Genomic DNA, 21,273 nt, shown 5'->3' on the forward strand with positions numbered 1-21,273 from the left:
GCCGTGGGGCCCTCCCTGGGCTGCAGGTGGATATCTGCTCCACTGTTAGACTCCACAGGCTGCAGGGGCACAGCCTGACTCACCATGGTCTGCACCACAGGCTGCAGAGGAATCTCTGCTCCAGTGCCTGGAGCACCCCCTTCACCTCCTTCTACACTGACCTTGATGTTTGCAGGGGTGTTTCTCTCACATATTCTTACTCCTCTCTCCAGCTGCAAATGCACAGGGTTGTTTTGGTTCTCCTTTCTTAAATATGTTATCACAGAGGCACTACCACTGTCACTGATGAGCTCAGCCTTGGCCAGTGGTGGGTCTCTCTTGGAGCCAGTGACATTGGCTGTATCGGACATGGGGGAAGCTTCTAGCAACTTCTCACAGGAGCCACCCCTGTAGCCTCCCTGTCCTAGTTTAAACTGATGTTTTAGTTGTTGCTAAGTAGTGCTTACACTAGTCAAGGATTTTCACTTCCTGTGCTCTGCCGCACGCACGAGAAGCTGGGAGGGGACACAGCTGGGACAGCTGACCCAAACTGGCCAAAGGGATATCCCACACCATGTGATGTTATGGTCAGTATGTAAGCTGGGGGGAGTTGGCCAGGGGGCAGTGAGCGCTGCTCACAGAGTGGCTGGGTGAGCAATTGCATCATGCATCACTTGTTTTGTTGTTGTTATTATTATTAAACTGTTCTCACATCATCCCACTTCAACCCTTTAACCCTTCTGATTGTTGCCTCCACCCCACTGGGGGAGGGGAGTGAGCAAATGGCTGCATGGTGCTTGGTTGTCAGCTGGGGTTGAATCACGACATCCCTCTGCTACCAAAACCTTGCTATGCAAACCCAGTACACTGACCTTGATAACAGGAGAATGGATCAACTAGGGAATGCAGTGAACAGGTCTGTTAGATTTGGCAAGAGTTTAAAAGAGAACAGTTCTCCCAAATACAGAATAATGGAGAGCAATCCCATGATACTCAAAGGAGACAAACATAGCACTAAGTGCACTGGAAGTGGATAGCCAAAACCTGTCAGATTTATAATCAACTTTTACGCAGTTTTTACTAAGCTTTCCCAATTTTCCATGTAACATCAAAATGACGGTACAGATGTAATGAAGAAGCAGCTATACAAGCTTGATAGCAGGACAGGTGAGAAGTTCTTACGACAATTACTTCTGTATGGGTCTCACGAAATCACACAAAGTTTCAACAGATTTTTTTTATTGGGCTATCTACAATTTTAAAAATAGACTGATGAAAAATTTCCAGTTGAAGCTAACATGTATGTCCTGACAGACCTAAAGCCTTTGCAAAAGAACTCAGCAAGTTAATGCCTTGTATTACACCACAACCCAGGAAAAACTGAATAATTTCTTACAAAACATCCAATATACATGAATAAACCTGAAGTCCCCCTTGGATTCTTTTTTTTTTTTTTCTTCTCTCTTCTTCAATGCTTTGCCACTCTTTATATTGGTTTACATTGTTTTCTGTTATCATGGTATTTCAGCCATGAAAATATTTGGATATTTATCTTGCAAGCATTATGGAATTCGAAGACCCATGGCAGCATGGGGTACTCTGGACAAGCTTTTCACTTATTTTTTTTGTGCACAGAACTGCATACAATAGAAGGTAAAGGTCTGGAGAATCTAGCTGACCTTGCATTTATGGCAGTAGCACTGACTGTCAGCTCCTCACTGGTTTCTGCACACTTTTGAATCCAGCACCAGGGAGAAGCACGAGATTCTTCTAAATACTGCCAGGGTGCTTACACTGCCCTAACTTCATTTGTACCTCTGGACCAAAGCTATTCTTCTCCCCATAATTCGTTAATTTGGATTTACCTTCACCTCTACATCCAGTTTGGCTTGTCTTTTATCAAAATGAAGTATGAAGTATAAACTTGTTTCTATCATTTTCTCCTTTTAAAACAAGAATTTCAAAAGAGGCCATAAATTAAAAAAAAATATTTCTTGCTGTTCTTTGCTGCATGGATGATAAATACCTACTATCCAAGCATTTGAAAAAGTTTAAAGGCCCTTTAAGAAGCCTTGCACTTTACATATGTTAGAAGACAATATTTAACTGGAGTATAAAAGAGGCAATACAGTGTCTCTGAATTAACCTGTCACAACTAATTTAGCTAACCATACAAGTGTGAGGTAAATGCTTATTTTTCAGAGCAGGAAATGGTCAAAGAGAAATAGAATGTTTCATCCCAAACTACCACAGTGATCTACAGCAGAGCTTGGCATAAACCCCAGATCTACCCAAGTACAAATTATGTCCTTAATCTTCTACTAATTCCTTCCTTCCTCTCCTTATGCATAAAATAATTCCTACGATTGTTTCAATAAAGTCAGAGGAAAAAAAAGTCCTGAATAAAGCAGACATGGATTCTTAATTATCTCCTCATGGAGAACAGGGTCAAATCTAGGTGTAAGCTGAAACAGCAAGATTGTAGGGAAACTCAAATGCTCCTAACTCTTCACTTCTTCCAGGGATAGTAAGAAATGTGTCTATAATCCTCTGGTTTGGCATCCTGCACAAACAATGCACACATTTTTAAAGAAAAAAATTTTAACTTCTTAAATTTATGAAAAAGGACATAAAGCAAGCACTGTGCCAACTCCCCCACACAGTTGCAGTGGTCTAACTCATTGTGACTACTAATTTGCTGTCTGAACACGAGCCGACAGTGTGCCCAGGTGGCCAAGAAGGCCAACGGCATCCTGGCTTGTATCAGGAATAGCGTGGCCAGCAGGAGCAGGGAGGTGATCGTGCCCCTGTACTTGGCACTGGTGAGGCCACACCTCAAATACTGTGTGCAGTTTTAGGTCCTCATTATATGAGGGACACTGAGGTGCTGGAGCGTGTCCAGAGAAGGGCAAAGCTGGTGAAGGGTCTGGAGAGCAGGTCTTACGAGGAGAGGTTGAGGGAATTGGGGTTGTTTAGCCTGCAGAAGGGAAGACTGAGGGGAGACCTTATTGCTCTCTACAACCACCTCAAAGGAGACTGTAGTGAGGTGGGTGTTGGTCTCTTCTCCCAAGTTACTAGCAATAGGATGAGATGAAATGGCCTCAAGTTGCACCAGGGGAGGCTTAGATTGGATATTAGGAAAAATTCTTCATTGAAAGAGTGGTCAGGCACTGGAACAGGCTGCCCAGAGAGGTGGTGGAGTCACCATCCCTGGAGGTGTTCAAAAAACACGTAGATGTGGCACTTCAGGGCATGTTTTAGATGCATGGTGGTGTTGGTTTGATGGTTGGACTTGATGATCCTAGAATTCTTTTCCAACCATAATGATTCTATGATTCAATGAACACCTGAAACCTCAGCTGGCCTTTGAGAAAACCTAAAAGCACACTGAACATTACTTTATGCTATGCATAAATGTGTCTATGATGTGGACAAATTCCGAGTGGAAAGCAGTTGTGAAGACAGTACTCCCCATATTAGATTCTGAAAAACTTACTAAGAAATATCTGTAATGTAAAGGTATTACATAATTTGAATTACATACCCATTAAAATTAATAAGTAGAAAATATACACAGTTCTGACTTATAGCAATGTAAAATCAAATACATAAAACATAACAGTATGAAGGCTACATGTTTTCACTTTTTAACTATAGCTTTGTATATAATATATGCATTTCATATATTTTTACATTTGAACAGTTGAGGCACTATATCACTATAACATACATGCACCTTGCCAAACTGAAATAAAAAATTTGACACAGCACAGTAAAATACATGCTACTAAAAAATTCCCCAAACCCAAAGCCCCACAAAAAACCCAGCTGAGGCTGCCCCCCCAACCCAAACCAGGCAAAAGACAATCATATTGAAAAAGTAAATCGGAAAGCAAAATATAATGAAATAGAAATCCCGAAACTAAAAATATACTTCAGGGGGAATAGAAACAAAATGCATCTTGGATAACAGGCAGTAACTGTGAACAATACAAAGAGAAAGGTCTTTGCTACAAAATTCACATAGACTTCTTCAGAGAACATAATGAAATTTAACGGAAAGGTCACGTATAAATTAGACAACCACTATATATCAGATCTGAAACCACACCTGGCTTTTGCAGAAAAGTGAAGGTGACAGATAATTTGCTCATAATTGGCCATCTTGAATGAGGGTCTGGAGACTTAGAATAGGCAGTTGTTTATTAACTCAAAACAGGGAGTTACGCTGGCCAAACTCAAAAGGAAATTTAAAACACCCGCTATTTGGGAAAACAACATTTAAAAAATTGATTACTCATATTACTTTGTTATGGAAAAGAGAGCAGAAAAAACAAAGTAGACCAACACCACTCAGGCAGTGCTGCAAGCTGAGCAAGAAAGAGTTGTCTGAGCTTACTACAACCTGAATACATCTGAGCTCCCAAGATCCAGCTGTGCATCACAGGCATGTCCAAAGACTGAGTGGAAGCAGATGGTAGCAAATAAATTGCTGAAATACAGGGCTCAGCTCCACATTATTAAAACTATTTAATAGACCAAGGAGTTCACTGTATTCTGCCTTGGACAAATCTGAGAAGTTTCAGAATTGAGATATCCACCAGTCTCCTTATGAAGTCCATTCAGTGACAAAACTCTGTACTGAACTTTCAGGGATGTAATCCTGAGACATCCTTACATTATTTCGCTGTAAAACAGATGCTCAAAGCTCAAATTATCAGTTGTCAGATGTAGCCTGATACAGCACCATATGTATAAGCACATATGAAAGTTTATAACAGAGAAGGTAGACATAGTTCAGATCTTCAAATTTAAAACAGATGCAAAGCCACAAAACTAGCTAACATTTGAAAAACAAGCTCCAATTTAATCAGGTATATTTCAGGTAATTTATAGTGTAAAGGTAAAAGGTTTATCCCTGCTAACAAACCCTGTCTTGCTCAGACCTTTATATTTACAAGCACTAGCACCAGGGAACACACCTATATACAAACTGTTGCCTGATCAATGTCTACAGATAAAACTCTCAGGAGAGATGCATTTATGTTCAGAGCACTGCTGAAGGAACTAAATATGAGAGCCAGGGATTTGGGGGCACAGACGACTTAAAAGACTTCATGAATGCTGCACACACTAACCAGGGGTAGGCCATGTTATAATATGCTATTCAAAACAAGACAGAATTTCTTGGCACACCATGTTGCAATTTTCGTGCACAATCGAAAACAGATTTGTCTTAATCTATATGTTTTCAGCCTCTTTCTGAAAAAGACAATGGAAATACAAATTCTGTTCACTGAAAAACTATTAAAACATCTGAGATAAACATACCAGTTCTTTGGCACCAAAATGTAGATTTTCCATCATTAAGTCTATTGAGGGAGCATATGCATTCAAAACTTAATCTAATGATAAACACATGTTAGATATATATGGCAGCCTTGATATTACTTGAGTATATCAGCAGATGATGGATGCAAAATAAATGGAAATCCTGGATGTTCACATTTTATAGCAGGTATTTCACCATATGGCACACCGAACAGTCACCTTTATGCTCAGAGGCTCTCGGGCATCTTCTAGGCCATTACATTATTATTACTGAACTCTGGCATGCAGAATTTTCCTAATGTGTAATCACTCAACCATTCAATCATCATGCAGTTATTTGCTTTCCAAACCCAAGAAAAACTAGACCATCACCCTTTAAATTTAATGCTGTTATACTGTCACTAAGTAACTTGTTACCTCATGTTTCCCATACTTTCTCTTACCTAGTAATCTTGCCATAGAGGGACAATATGCTGTAAACTTATGCTCTCATTTTACCGAGCTGCAGCTTTTCATTGTAGCTGATCTTAGCAGCTACATTCATTGACATTCCAATAGATGAGATTTTTCCTTAGACAGAATTCCAATAATTCAAGAACATCTAATTTTTCTCCTTTTACAGCTAAGTTTTAAAAAGCTAAAATAATAGACCCTCCAGCACTTTTCATCTAGTTTTCCGGTGTTAACAGACTGATGGGCTTCATATTGAGCTCAAAGAACCTTCCTAATTCTGTCACTTCTTTTATTTAGTTTTTGGTTTTATAAATCTCAATTTCTTAATTCTGAATGGCAGCACATTAAAAACTGATCTGGATAGGAAAGGGGGGAAGAAATCACAATAGTTTTGTGCTTTATTTGTATATGATATAAAATGAAAAACTGATAGAATTTCATTTATAAAAATAAAAAGAAGACAGTGGCAGCTGTTTTTCATTTTTAGAAATATTAGGAACGTCAGTTTATCTTTTTCTGATTTTGTAATGCAATTCTGAGTCACACTACAATGCATGTATACAGAAAGAGGTTTTCCAGCTAGCAATATGTGAATAGCTGTCAGTCTTTAACGTGATTACAATCGTTTATATAACATTAAAGACATCTTAACACTTTAAGGTCTCTGTACAATCAAAATAATGAGATTCCAACACATGCATATTCTACCTTATGTTTTCTCTCCTTGCACTTATGTTCTGTGCCAACTCTATAGTGCTTCTCAAAACAAGATCAAGAGGTAACGAACTATGGCCACCTTTCCCTCAGTGGTACACTGATCTTGGTTTCTCACACAAAAACCATGCTGTTGGAAGTTCATGCTTTCAAAACCACTTCCAGTAACCTTGGTTGAAATTACTCAATGAGTATCAATACTTAGAAAATTAGCAAATACATAGGTAGCAAGACATGGAAAACATTTTGCTTTCTCATTTGGTTGAGCATATTCTTCTCCCTGCCCCTTCATGTGGATCAACTTTATAAACTGATTACCTTCCCTTGGATACATAAAGGATGCAATTCAAAGATTCTCTCTTTAGTACCCAAATGAACTAAGGGTGACTGAAACCTTGCACTATTAATATCTGTCCTAAATTTGCAGCTTCTCTAATCTCATGTAACATTTTTCGTTCACGATCATCATTCTGACTAGCGACTACAGCACATTACTAGTTCCAAGCTTTTATGACTGTTGGGACTTCCATTCAAAAGGCTTCTCAGTGCTGCTCTTTTCCTGTAATATATTTGTGCTGTTAGACTTAAAATACAGCACTTCACAACACAGCACCACTTTCATGCATATATATCCTACCTCACTATCCCTGTAAAGATGGTACCCTTCATTAATTGTCTTGAGGATATCTATTACATCTGTGATGTAATGTGTCAGGTATTCTAGTTTCCTCCTGGTTTTTTTTTTGTTTTTGTTCAAGGATTGGTATGGAAGCATTCATATTTTACACCCCTTCTCTGTAGCTTAGTATTGGAGGTGCCAATCAACTGGCACGGTAGGTAGTCTGATTAACTTTCATTATTTATTGGATCAAGCTGTTCCCTCCTTGCCCTTTTAGAGACATTCTGAAAGACAGCCACAAGCCCGTTGTTGGTCATGTCATTGTGAATCAGATGTTCCTCCATGCACATTGTTTTCCCCCTGCTTTTAGTTTAAGTATTCCTCTATAACCTTTAAAATTTTCAGTGCCAGCAGCCCAGCACAATTTTGATTATGATGCAGCTCACCTTTCCTGTCCAGCTTCATCTTCCCCCAGAGGTTCCCCAAACACCTAAATCTCTCCTTTCTGTACTATACTCACATTCATGCACTGAGATTCTGGAGCTCTGCCTGCCTCTTGTGCATTGTAGGCAAGTCTGAACAATATTTTAGAGAAGGTTATCAAGGAGATTCTGTACATCAGTAACTGGATCTTCTTTTATTGAAGGGAAAAAAGAAAAAGGCAAACTAACCACCATACCTTGGTAACCTCTAAAAAAAAACCATGGCATTTTTTTATGCTTTCCTTGAAGAAAATGCAGGAAAACAAGACTACTTCTAACATCTTCCTCTGTTGTTCCCATGAAAGCTCATATCCGGTAAGATATTTATACACTTTGCATAACTACTCAGTTAAAATTAGAGTGAAAGTTAAGAGTTGCTTGTCTTTCATGAGTGCTGTGATATAAATCCTTCTGGGACTGAAAAAATACAGCCATGTGCACATGAAGCACCATGTGTCACAACTTCACTACCACAGGCATATCTGAGCTTAAAACCACTGCTCTTCCTCACCCACCTTTTTGTCCATTTATGCTCTTGCAAGCTTTTATTGTGTCTGAACTACCTATATGATCCAAGCCAAACATCGCTTACAAAAACATGAATCGACTCCTCTGAGCTTTATTAACAACAATCTGCCTGCCCACATTTTGGTCTGATACACCAAATAGGTGAAATGAGCGTATTCAAATCAAAAGTCACATCACTGAGATTGAGCCTTGTCTAAGGACAGGAATATACTTTAATAATCTTGAATGATCAGTTCAGCCAGGCAACAAAATTAACAGCTTCACAGGAATGCAAGTGAGTGGCAGTAAAGTCCCTGGATGAGTAATTTGACAGGAGACAGCCTTTTTACGTCAGAGAGAAACACAGAATCTGTGTGATAAACTGCCAAAGTTACTAGCAGTTTATTTCAATGCTGAACTTTAAAAAGATTCTTTCCAGAATGGACAAAATCCAGGCTGTAATTAAACTGAGATCACTACAATTGCTACTCTGCTGTTGAAGACGGTAACTTTGGTCTAGTCTATCTTCCTGCTCTCAGATGGTTGACCCTACTGCCCATGTGTGGCAGCCTAGTTTGAATGCAAAGGGGCTAATGGAGAAGAGATCTACAAATTGGCCCAGAGGAAATAAGGGAAAGAGCGTGTGGGGGGAAGGAGTGGCTAACCGAAGGTGGGAGGGCAATGGACATAACATAGCATAGATAGGACCCTGAACTCTCCCACTGGAAGCCTGGGAAGGTGTTGATACTGGCTGGGCTAGCAGACAGATAGAAAATTGGGTGGAGAAGTAGGTGGGAGTGGAGAAAGGTTTGTCAAAAATTGACAGACTTAGTTTTATACTGACATAAAACTTCAGTTGCAGCCATAGCAATGGATTCTAAGCTCTAAAATACAGAGTATATATAAAAAGATATGCTAAACAGCTTGCAGTTCAAGTGATCAAATTTGGAAGATGAGCAACCTTCAGGAAAAGAAAACAAAAACTAATCAGTCACACAGAGAAAGTAGCTACACCTGAATGCAATATTCATCACTGAATGCAAAATTCTTCACTTCATTAGTAGTCTTAGGAAGACCACAGACATTCCTCTTTTCACGTTAACATCTGGTGTTTGACATGGAAAATTCTCAGGAAACACTGGCGTCATACATTCAGTGCAACTTTCATTCAGAGTCAAAATACTCAGGACAAAAAGAATTCAACTCTGCAATGCTGATTCCCAGCATCAAGCCAATTATCTTAGCCTGAGTTACAGGTAATTATGCTATTAAATCAATCCAACACATTTCCAAAAACATAAGTTGTTGACAGATGCAACTACTACATACAGAAAAGTGTATCTGGTATCTGATACGCGTATGAATACCTTTATTTCCATACTGAAATAAGAAAGCAACATGTAACATTTTAATGTGTAAGAAAATAAATGGACATTATTTTATTATTTTCAGCATAAACACATTGTTGGAGAATGGAAACATCTTTGCACTTACAAGGCAATACATTCGTTCTGAAGCAAAAGTAAGTAGCTGATAAAAATATTTCCAATAATTGGTACTTAGAAAGAATGGGGTAGGGTGGAGTGGTAGAAATGAGACCAAGATTGTTAAGAGAGTCCAAGTTGGTGATCATTAAGCTATTAAACTACCACACATTCTTCTTATAAGTATGCTCTGATTGTCTAGGCATGATTTCTAATTTAAGAAGAGTGTAACAACCAGAATTTACATAGAAAACAAGAATGAAGTTTTTCCTGGGTCCCTCAAAACCACCAGCCATTCCCTCTCCCCTTGGCAAAACCAAACTACATAACAACCAAGTGCAAAGAACTAATGATAAGCATATTATACAAAGCTGATGGATCAGTATTACACAAAAGACTGATTCATACAACAGTCCTCTCCCTATGGTTTACGGATTGCAAACAAAATATTTTCATAAGCAAAGAATGTTAAAAATCTACATAAGTAACTATCTAGTTATGCTGCTATTAAAGGCACTAACAACAGAAACAGAAGTTTTGTATCAGTAATAACATCTATCCTCATCAGAATGTTTTTGTAGTGAGTAGAATTCTTCAGCAGCATTGGGGGGGGTGGGGGTGGGGGGCAGTGAGGAGAGAAGGGAGGAGGTTGTGGAAAAATCCCCCAAAGCCCAAATGAAGACAGCAACTATTCTCTGCTTGATCCAAAGCCTTTGAAGTTAATGGAAAGTCTTCAATTAAACTGCAAGAGACTTTGCATCAGGCCCCTTTTACGATTTAGTGCATTTCCTCAGATTAAATCCACAGAGAATACAGAGGTTTTGTTGTTATATATTTTCCACTAGAAAGTACATTTTTAAAATAAATCAAGGCAAAGATCACAAATGTACATTTAGGATTGTCAGCTAAAATAGAGACCTTTATATTTTTCAAAGTTAGAAAATAGCGGTATGACTGTTCCTCCTCAGATACAGATGTGTTTAATCAAAAATTCTAACTCCATTCAGGGATTATATATTCCTTTCTTTCCCTGTCACACAGTTAAAAAGTAATAGCAGTATCAAGTTGAAAATTTCCTTAATAAGTGTATTCATTAGAATAAATGTTATGCATTTATTGGTTGTGTAACCATGTCTTGTGTGTGTTAGAGTCTTGTAACCAAAGATTACCATCTAGTGATGTACTCTGGGGAACCTGATGCTCCAAATAATTACCTACTGATTGTTAATTAACGCCTCAAAGTTAGTAGCCTTTCATAAGCTGCCTTTCACAGATTTTTGATGTGAAACATGTTCAGTGTGAATCTATAATGAACATAAAACAAAACAAGCACTTTGGATACCCTATCTTTGCTCTTTTTTCAGTTACTGATGAGAAAGAGGTTGTGGACTGGTAAACAGACTAATCTCAGGACATCACCTGCATAGTTTAAAAGGAAGGTGAATGAATCTGAAAAATGCTATTTTGATAATGTGATGTAAACACTCTTTTGAAAGAAATAAATGTAATACATAATCAGTCCTGTAACTTCATCCTCTTTTTGTCCTGTCTGTCCCAGGCAGAGATACCTTTCTACCTCTTTCTCAGGTCCTTCTTGCCCAAGGACATCCTTAGTTCCGCACCAGAGATCCAGTGAATCCACAGAGGAGTTTGGGAGGTGAAACAGGGTCTTCTCACATGTGAAGCAGTAGAACCCTCATTTGATAAATCACCAAAACCCTCTTCTTATTACTGTTAGTATTTTAGCTGGTTCCCCAATCCAAAATTCATTTGAGCCATATAGGTAAAGAGCTGTAGATATTAAACTCACTCACCCCTGACATAACCCCCAGAATTTTAACTGTAGCATAAAAGCCTGTAGGCATCCATTAATAATATCTGGATGTGAATCTAGAGAGCACTAATGTCATCACTTCAAAATCATGTTAAGTACTCCTGTCCTCATCACGCAGCTTAGACTTTAATGATCGGAATCATACTGTGCACCAGGTTGCCCAGTCAAATCCTGGCACATCTCTCTATGGCTGTGCATGAGCTGCCTGAGATCCTGTTTGTAAGCCTTTGAATTCCTTTTAAATTCCAAACAAGACAAAGTTGGTTCCTGAACATGAAGCAATCCAAAATAAGCTCTCTAGGCCTTATATTAGGAGGGCGGGGGGGAAAAAAAAAAGCAAGCTAGTAATGGCTTACATTTCTGGTCTAGAAGAAATTGCTCAACACACTTAGAAATTGTGGCAAGCTTTTCAGTAATCTTGAGATTCAGAGGGATGTGGCATGGCCCCAACAAACTTTGAAGGTCACAATATACTCAAAATCCACTGTGCAGAATCCTGCATGATTCAGACACGACAAGATTGGAGTAACAGGTGAAAATACAGAACCTAGCAGGAAAAGGTGGTGCTCTTCTCAAGGACCACAGGTTAGAGCTCAGTGCAAAAAAAATGAAAACTATGCTAGTAAGGTTATGTGAAGATTGTACCTGGAAGCAAAAAATAGAGGATGTATTTATCATCTGTGAAAATTTGTTGGTATTTCTGCAAGTGAGAAGTATGTGCTCAATTTAAGCACTGACAGTAATGTAAAGTCTATTCTTCAAGCTACGAAAAATACAATAGTCCTTTGCAGTTTCAAATTCAACCCACCCCTCAAAAAAATCTGAAAGTCACTGAATTTTGAAGCACATAGACTTTATATTTTAGAAAAAAAAAATTATTTTGTCTTAAGGCAAGATGGCACTCCAGATCATTGCTTGTAGTAGAGAGTTCCATTATGCTAGAGCAGAATTCTGTCATTCTCAGTGTTTAAAACAGTTTGTGGGTTTTTTTTGTTTGTTTGTTTTCAGGTTTTTTTTAATCTTCTTTTCTCATGTCCTATATACCAAAGACTTACTGGAACAAAAACTAAGTGAGATGCTCCAATAAGTTAGTCAGTATCTGTTTATTCTACTGCAAAGGCAACAAAACTAACTGTGATTATGAGGAAGGTGTTCACAGGTGGACCAATGTCCCCTTTTTTGTAAGAACAGCACAGATGTGTACCATATATAATTTCCCTAATACAAAAAACCCCCCCGTATTAACCTATCTATACTGCCTATCTTAACCTATCTGTGTTACCTTAAACCTATATTAGCAATAGGTTGAAGATAAGAATCAAGACCTTTGTCAGTTCCCAATTCGGTTTCCTGCTTGTAATGAACAGTGTTTTTATGATTAGCTTCCTATCTATAACTTTGGCATGCTGGAGCACAACACTAATGAACCAAGCCTCTCGTAACAGTTCAGGTACATATGCTGTAAGGAACACTTGAGAATGCAATCACAGATGGAAATACCAGTTTAAAAAAATATTAGACAACACATCTGCCACGTTTTTTTATTAATGGCTGGCAAATATATTTGTTGCAGACAGTACACAACTGTGTACAGAAAGTGCACAAAAACTTAATCGAAACCTAGAAAATACATGTTCTGTTTTTCAACAGCTGTAACTAAGGACCAACAATATAAGGTATAGTTAAAAGCTGCATCAGAATTTATCACCTGTTGATAGCAATGGTGCCAGCTGCAGCAATATTAAAATGGATTAACAATATTTCAGAAGTAGTTCACAAAGAACCATTCACCTACTGCTTCTTGCCTTACAGTAACATGGCAAGCCCTATAACATTTTTATAAATTAGGAAAGGAAGAAGTCTTGTGTCACGTGGCTGGTGACTCTGCAACTATCATAAAACTGATTTGCTTATTAGCAGCCATCAGTACAGCAATATTGACAGCTGAATCATAAGAACTCAAATTAGAGTGCCACTTGCTAAACACTGCACAATTTTATTGTACTTGACTGAAATCTATGCAAACTGTTTTTAAAATGAGAAGTATGCTCATATTAGTCTGAAAAATATATGGGGAGACATAGTAATGGAACATAAAATCTCAGTGGGCAGAAGGAATTAAACAAATATCTTGACTGCATGTCCACTATGCAAAACTAATATTCAGCATTCCACAGTGAATTAAAAGCAGATTGCCTTTTATCAATGAAAACAAACCTATTCTGAAAATGAAAACAGCCACAGGATGTTTTCCTTCAAATATTTCAAAACTCAAGTTAATGAAAAGGTAAACAGTGTAGTCTGCATTTCATGTGATCCACACAATATTGCTAAGAACAGAAAAATCAATGATTTTTTTTTTGTTTCTACTGTATGCTTAATAACAAACTGTGGGAAAAGAAGAAATAATCTATTGGAAACTTTCGTGAAAGCACAGAAGGGGTCTTCTTTAGTTGGGGATATGCCAACCAATAGAGCTACGATGGCTTAGGCACCACTTGTCAACACTACTGTAATAATTGTACATGTTCTTCTACTGCAGAGAGGTTAAAAAAAAAACCAACCACCGGCACCCATCCATAAACGTGAGACCCATTCACTACAAGGTATGAGCTCAACAGACTTTCAAACCACTGAAAAACAGGATCAGCAGCAGAAAAATGATAGAAATAACAGTTCTAAAAATCAAAACAATTCCATGAAGATATCTGTATTATCTGTTTTCAAGGATTACATCTAAACGAAAGCCTATTTTAAGTAAATACAGAAAGCATACAGTCAGCCATGACTATGAATACATCAAAAACAATAGGACAAAATAAACTAGTAAGATTAATAATATTCCTTCTGTATTTTTGGCAATGAAATTTTTCTCTTAGAAAATAAAATTCCAACTGTAAACTTCTTTAAAACAATAGCATCAATTATTTCATATTGGGGATCCTATACTTTATACAATCAGCATAAGCTCGATGTATTTGAATTCTTGGCATATGGATCTCCTACAGCAAGTGACAAAACGTCTTACTGTTTGAGTTTAGCATCCCTCTACAAGCATGAAATTCTTCTTCAGGTGTCCTCACACATCCAGAATCTCCACTTCTGCACCATTTCTATTGCAGTAACCAGTTTCTGACTAGCTCGCCTAGAAAACCTTGGCCAAATAATCTAAAAGAATGCTTGCTTTCTAGCTCCATCTATGTACACCTGTGAGCTTTTCCTTACTCTCTTCTATCATTAAAAGAAGGAAAAGCAATAAGATATTTCCATCTAAACTCTGCTCCAGAAATACCAAATTCCTATGATACTTTCCTATTAACTTGATTTTGCTCACATGAAGCATGGAAATCCTGCTGCACACTATGCTAATAGCTGAACTACATCACACATGACTGCTTTGCAACAGCACAATTATATTGCAAACTAGTGATGCCATTATAGGAGGAAATGACCCAATTCCACATTAAAAGTTAGTGGACTACAAACATTTCAGATTTCAGACTTCCTCAATGGACCACCCATAGTTATTTAGGATAGCGTAGAGGAAAACAATTTCACGTACTGCTATTTTTTGATGCAGAATTACTTTCTGGCATCACTTCTGCAGCACATCCCTTAAAATGCTACTTACTTCTGCTCTTCTTCACTCTTCTTTTAGAGTGTCCTGTCTGCCCTCAACCTCAACAGCTTATTTCAACAAGCATCTTCCCACTTGTACGTCTTAATTTCATCTCTTACAGGTATCACTAGTTAGACAGTTAATATTTAAAAATGTACCATTAGTGGGCTTCAGAAGAAACATCATGCTGAAATTAATGAGCCACAGAGGTGTTAAAATTCCATCTTTATTTCAGGCTAACGTTCGTCACATTTTGTTCACATGTGGAAACTTTTCTCTGCATCTAAAAGTATTTAGAGACTTTTTCCAACTTTTGTTGAAAGCTTAGATTATTTACACTAACTGAACCATGTATATGTACTATGTAAACAAAAGAAATCTATTTATAAAGACTCCAAACCCACTACTATGCTTCCTGGTATTCTATTCCAGTTACTATGGATTAGGCCACCAGCCTAGATGACAAGCCACTTGTACTAAACAGCTATACAATTTTCTGTAGATACGTCCTAGTGGAAAAATTTCCTTAGAAAAGGAAGTAAGGTCTACAGTGAGGACACCACGTGACATACAGAACACACTGTGCAAATGCATGTACTCCTACCCACATATGCACCTTTTTCTAAGGGATGCTCTCACATTCAGAGAAGCGGGGGAAAGAAAACAAAAAAAAAACCTTACCTTTCTGCAGACACTTTCAAAATTAACTTCCGTCCTAAGAGCAAGTCTAGTAACTTCATCTGGCTTTATTTCCTGTGGATGAAAAATATACTTATTCTTACGATCAGACTTTATGAAATTTTCTAAGGTTCACCTTCCTTATAAACATTCTAAGTTCATGGCATCTCCCCCTATCTCTTAAAGGAAGAAAATTAATTTGTTATATAGAGATTTTTTTTGTGTGTGTATGCAAGTACTACATTTACTGACTTCCAAAACATGACTAACACCTAATCTGACTATCTACTACTACTGAGGGCAACAGAGATTTTCAACAGCAAAGTATTCAGAAGGATGATTTTATTTACAGAAGTGTTTAAATTTCCTGTATTGTTCTGCAACAAATAAACTTTGGAAGGTTTGAAATGCTCCACTTATCTTAGACTCTGAAGTTACATTAGAACTTATCAACACATATGAATAAATAAGTTTAAGACAATGAAAATGAAGTTGAGAAGAAAAAAAAAAATTTCTCTTTTCTGAAGAGACTGACTACACATGCAGTTTTTATTCCTGGACTTAGGCATTTCCACTGGCAGCTGAAACAGAGGAATGAAAAACCTGGACAAGTAGATTTTGTTAGAAGTTGAATATTTTATGAAACATGCCATGACAGATTGCTTGTTATTTTGAAATACACATTTTATATATGTTGCATGACAAAATGCCCTATTAACCTTACCAATGGGTTGAATATTGAATATTCAGTGAATATTGGTATTTTCCTCGTAGGGCACTGTGTGAAATAAATCATGTTACATACCAATTGTTTGCCAGATGGCCATTTTAAAAGCAGTTTAACTACTGTTATGCAGAGTTCAAACAACTTCCACACATTCATAATTCTGAAAAATGAAAAATTTTGGACAAAGAAACCTAGTCATTCTGATAGCGTTCAACTAGATCTAGTCTGTATCACAATGCTGGTGGCTTCAACACCCAAAAAAAGTTACCTGTTGGCTGATTTTCTAAAACTGCAGGAAAGTAGATGACAAATATAAAATACAGTAATTTCACAGCACTTGTTGTCAATAAAGATGAAAACCTAAGCTGGAAGTGCCCATGCAAAGTATTATAGTTTGAGAAAATAAGACATGTCCAGGTACTTAGGCTGTACCTGTAGCTAATATTATGCCCACATTTGGCAAGAAAGGTGCCAACTGAAAACCTTTAAAAGCAAATTACTGTAACTATTAGCTCAGAATAATTGAAGTATTAGCAAAGATTCAAATGTAAATCAAATTATGGGAGATATGATCATTTACAATACCTAGGACAAAAAAGACCTATCTAATATGGAACGACTTTCATGTCCAACAACTGAATTCTACTTGTTCCTTTCTCTATTTTTCCATACTTTATCACCCTTGATAAGTATTACACCACTTTCATTTAACATCCTGCTCCACTGTTGATTTTCCGTATTTTAACCTGTTTCTGTCCTAGACCTGGCACAGTCTGCCACACTTCCTTAAATGTAATTTCAAGAAGAACGAAGAAGCTTCCTTTCTTATACAGGGTCATATCTTGCATTTCAAAACCTTACATTGTCTTTCCTTCTATATATTAGATACCTTACAGAGTGTTTGCATCTTACCTAGATCTTTAAGGTGCTGTGTAAATTACGTATGTCTTAAAAATATAAGCAAGCATATAATAATGGGAATAGAGTAACAGAACAAAACTAAATTAACAAAAAAAAATAAATCTCTTTTTGTGGATGTCAGAAGAAGGTCCTGACAATGAGGTCTAGAAGTCTGCAAAATCATCTCCCAAAGGTACTGGTGGAAGCCCAATCGCTTGTGGAGAACAAAATCCAGACTGGAAAAACACTGGTGGATGTAGGAAACAATCTTCTACTGGCAGATGGACAGTTGGATGACCTAATAGAATCTAGAGATGGAAAAGACCTATGATTCAGTTTTCCATGACTTTCCAAAGCATTTCACAGATGGTGAAAGTAGGACACGGTAGTTAAGTGACATGCTTACTGTCACATAGTTGGTTGGGGGCTATGAATAGAGCTCTGGAACCCAATACTATTCATTAAATCAAGCTGTTACTTTATTAAAAAACCAAAAGATAATTATATGATGTTCATCCCAGATACAACTGCCCATTTCCCATCTCGTTAGGATTTAAATGCAGCAACCTGTTTCAGACGGGAGGCAGGTAAACTTCAGCAATCCCTACACCAGAATGTCAAAGGTTTGATTTTCATATGTCCATACTGCAGAATTCCCTTAATATTGCAGAATCATGCATAATAGTGGATAACAAATTACAGTTTGGAATCTGAAGTCACAAAAGGAAGTTCACTGAAATGCTTAGTATACAGAATGAGGCCAATAACCTCCTGTAAGGCTTAAAACCCCAATTTTATAAAGCATCTCATACCCGTCTCTTAGATTTAAGGCAAAACAAGCATGTTTTACTTATATAGTCTTCAGCAGCACCCTGGTTGTGTAAAAGCAGCCATATAAGCCAAGTTATTGGAATAAATACACTTTACTTCTGTGTCGATTAATGGTCAGCAACAGAAAAAAAGATAGAAAAAGCATACAGTGATTGTTGTTCCCAGCAGCACTTTTCTCAACTTTGAGATGCACATAGCTCAAGAACCCATGCCTCAAGGAAGACCTTTGTATTGAATATGTATTACAAAATTTTCTTTCACCAATTACGTTAAGTGATGTTACAAGTGGCTGCAACATCTAGCATCTCTGGGATCAGTCCAGGGATTCCTCCTGTCCTGTTGCTGGAGCCCAGACTGGTGCATCCAGAGACCTGGAGGTCTCCATCCCACATCCATAGGTGTGGCAGCTGCTTTCTCATCAGTGGGTTCAACCAGTAGTGAAGCTCAGCTATGCAGCTAGCTGCCACAGACAAGGCCCTGCCTTCGACAGCACCCACATGAAACACTCCCAGGACTCACATGAACTTCAGTACAGCAAGCCAAGACCTCTTCCTCATTTTTGTCTGGTCAGGATTGGAGCTCACTATTGAAAGTGTGCCCCCTCCCACCCCTTTTAGATTCACAAGCACATGCACATTCACGGATCCCTCAAATATCAGCTCAGCATATCTCTCTGTGTATCTAATACCCCTCTGCCTGAGGCCAGAGCCCTTTCATCCATCTCATAGGCCTCCTACTTGATGACTGGCAGCAAGTCACTATCAGGCAGATGCATGCACAGGGCCCTCCCAAAAACTAGCATGGGCCCTCTACCCACCTGATACCCCTGCCCAGGCCCAGTGTTCCTACTCACTGCTAGTCTGCTTGAAGTTTGCTAGTGAATTACACATGCCAAAGAAACACACGTGGGGTGAAACCATGTGAAAATACAGACAGTCTGCCTGCCCCCATCACCAGCAGGCACCAGGCATACAGGCTTAGACCTGCAGTCCCAGTCCAGATGCTGCACCAAGAGCCTCACTTGCTTCACTCACCCGGGTCTCACCTGTAACTGCACCCAGGACACACAGTCCCTGTCCTTCCAGGTGGGACATGTGCTCGTCCTGCCCCGTGGCTGAAGGTGAGACCTTCACCCACTCCTGCTGCTGACACCACAGGCTAAGGGCACCTACACCCCTGGCCTGACTCCAGTTGTTAGCTCCATATCCACATACTGGTTCCCCCTGCAGCTGGCACCTAGTCCTTACAGAACTTGCACACAGGATAAAGAGTGAGATTACACAGGGAGTTAGGAAAAGATTTATAAAAAGATGACAGACTGTGGCAGACACTGGGCTTGGTCAGAATAAGTGGTACTGACTGCACTAGTTGGGACTGGCCCCTCTGATACCCCCTCCAACTTATGCACCCTAAACTTTGTTTATTAAGTTTCTCATAGTCCACAGGTCTCCCCGTATCCTAAAATCCTCATGTCCATCTTGTTTCGCCTTCTTACCAGTTACAAAGTCCAGGCCCAGCCTGGACTTCCTCAAAGCAATACCAGTAGTTTCTTAGTGGCTCAATTACTTAGTGGCTGCAAACTTTTTGTCTTTGTCACTGTCTCCATTATGCCTTGTCCACCAGCTCTGTTCCTCTCTGTTTTTGTTCACTCCTTCCCCCTTCACTTATTATTCTCTTAGAATTGAAAAGATCCACTACTGGAGGCTCATAATGAAGAATGCTCTCACCACCTTCCACACACCCTCACAGATTTTAGCTGCTTTCTGAAATAATGTTAATACTTGGTATCATAACATCCTATGCCAGTAAATTTCCAAGATTAATGAGGTGTTATGTTTCAAGTGAAGAGGGAATACAAAAGTTAAGAGAGAACCAGGTAAGTGCGCTTCTTTATGAAGTATCTGGTCCACAATAATTCTGGATTTGGTAAATGCAGACAAAGCTCCCTTGCCAACCAACACACACTGTCCTCTCCTTGAAAATCATCTGTAACAAACATTTTAAACAATGCCCAAATACCTAACAGAAAAAAAAAAGCCTTCAAAATAAGTTGAAGTAATGACTGCCTCTTGAGGGATGATGAAAAACAACTGTTGAGATCAACAGACCCTTCTCCCCTGCATGTTTACCATGTCTTCTCCTGTGGGAAAGAGACCACAATTACAAGAGCTACTGACTTTCACATACAGTGCCAGCACCAATGGCACCAGTGCCCCCGCTGGCAAACACTGACATGCTGATGGATAATGGGTAGCAAGCAACCAAGGGAACAGATAATCTTTTAGTTACAGACTGCACCCCTATCTCAGCTTCTGTCACGAAACCCTTTAAGACACAGGGACGTGAGCAAGGGAAGACTTTTTGCAGGCTGGTGTAGATGACACAAAGCACAACAGTGTAGTTCTCTTTGTCCTGGTACCTGAGCTGAGCCAACCACTGCCACAGCAGCAACCAAGATGGGACTGGAAGGAGGTGGTGAAGGTGACAGAGCAGCAGCAGAAGGGCCAGCCTGACACTCAGAGCTGGGATTTGCAGTTTTTCGACAATTTTCACAATGTGGAGAGACTGAGGCTCCTCCAGGCATTCGCTGCTTGAGCAGCTGCTCGGCGCTCCAGTGGGCGGGTGTCGGGCGAACCGACCCGTCAGCCAGTTGGACCTCGTCACTGCTGCAGGCAGATGACTAGGCCTTGGCCGGAGATTAAGCTGAATAAACAGGATGTGAAAAACTACTGGACATGACATAAGAAAACTGCTGGATGTGACAGATAATGCGAGAAGCTGACAGAGCGGCTGGATTTTACAGATCATTAAGGGAGAGTTACGTGAAAAACAGACAAGCTCCACAGAAAGGTGGAGTACTGGGCAGCTTTTTGTGGGGGGACATCTTGCAAGGCTCATGTACTGGTAATAGCACACGAAGCCAAGACTGCCTACGAAGTCACACTGAAATACCAAATTTGGGGAGGATTTAACTATGGATGTACAAAGGCAGGCCTGGGCTGGGAAAAGGGAGTGCTGGGACACAGGAAGGGGGATGGCAGCACACAGTGGGAGTAGCTGTGGGGCAGTCGTGCAGCTCTCAAGCCAGTCCCAGAGGCAGTGAGCTCACCCCACT

General features: G+C 39.1%; 1 protein-coding gene across 5 annotated transcripts in view; it reads right to left on the reverse strand.

Moving 5' to 3' along the window:
- Positions 1-21,273, reverse strand: part of SRFBP1 (serum response factor binding protein 1) — a 78,111-nt gene that overhangs the window by 9,024 nt on the left and 47,814 nt on the right. For all 5 annotated transcript variants that reach the window (XM_064439367.1, XM_064439366.1, XM_064439368.1 and 2 more), the window contains one exon: positions 15,704-15,775. In XM_064439367.1, coding sequence (XP_064295437.1) covers positions 15,704-15,775 — 72 coding nt within the window. The remainder of the gene's footprint in view (positions 1-15,703; positions 15,776-21,273) is intronic.

The sequence above is a fragment of the Phalacrocorax carbo genome, chromosome Z (genome assembly GCF_963921805.1).
Source record: "Phalacrocorax carbo chromosome Z, bPhaCar2.1, whole genome shotgun sequence".
In the NCBI taxonomy this organism is placed as follows: domain Eukaryota; kingdom Metazoa; phylum Chordata; class Aves; order Suliformes; family Phalacrocoracidae; genus Phalacrocorax; species Phalacrocorax carbo.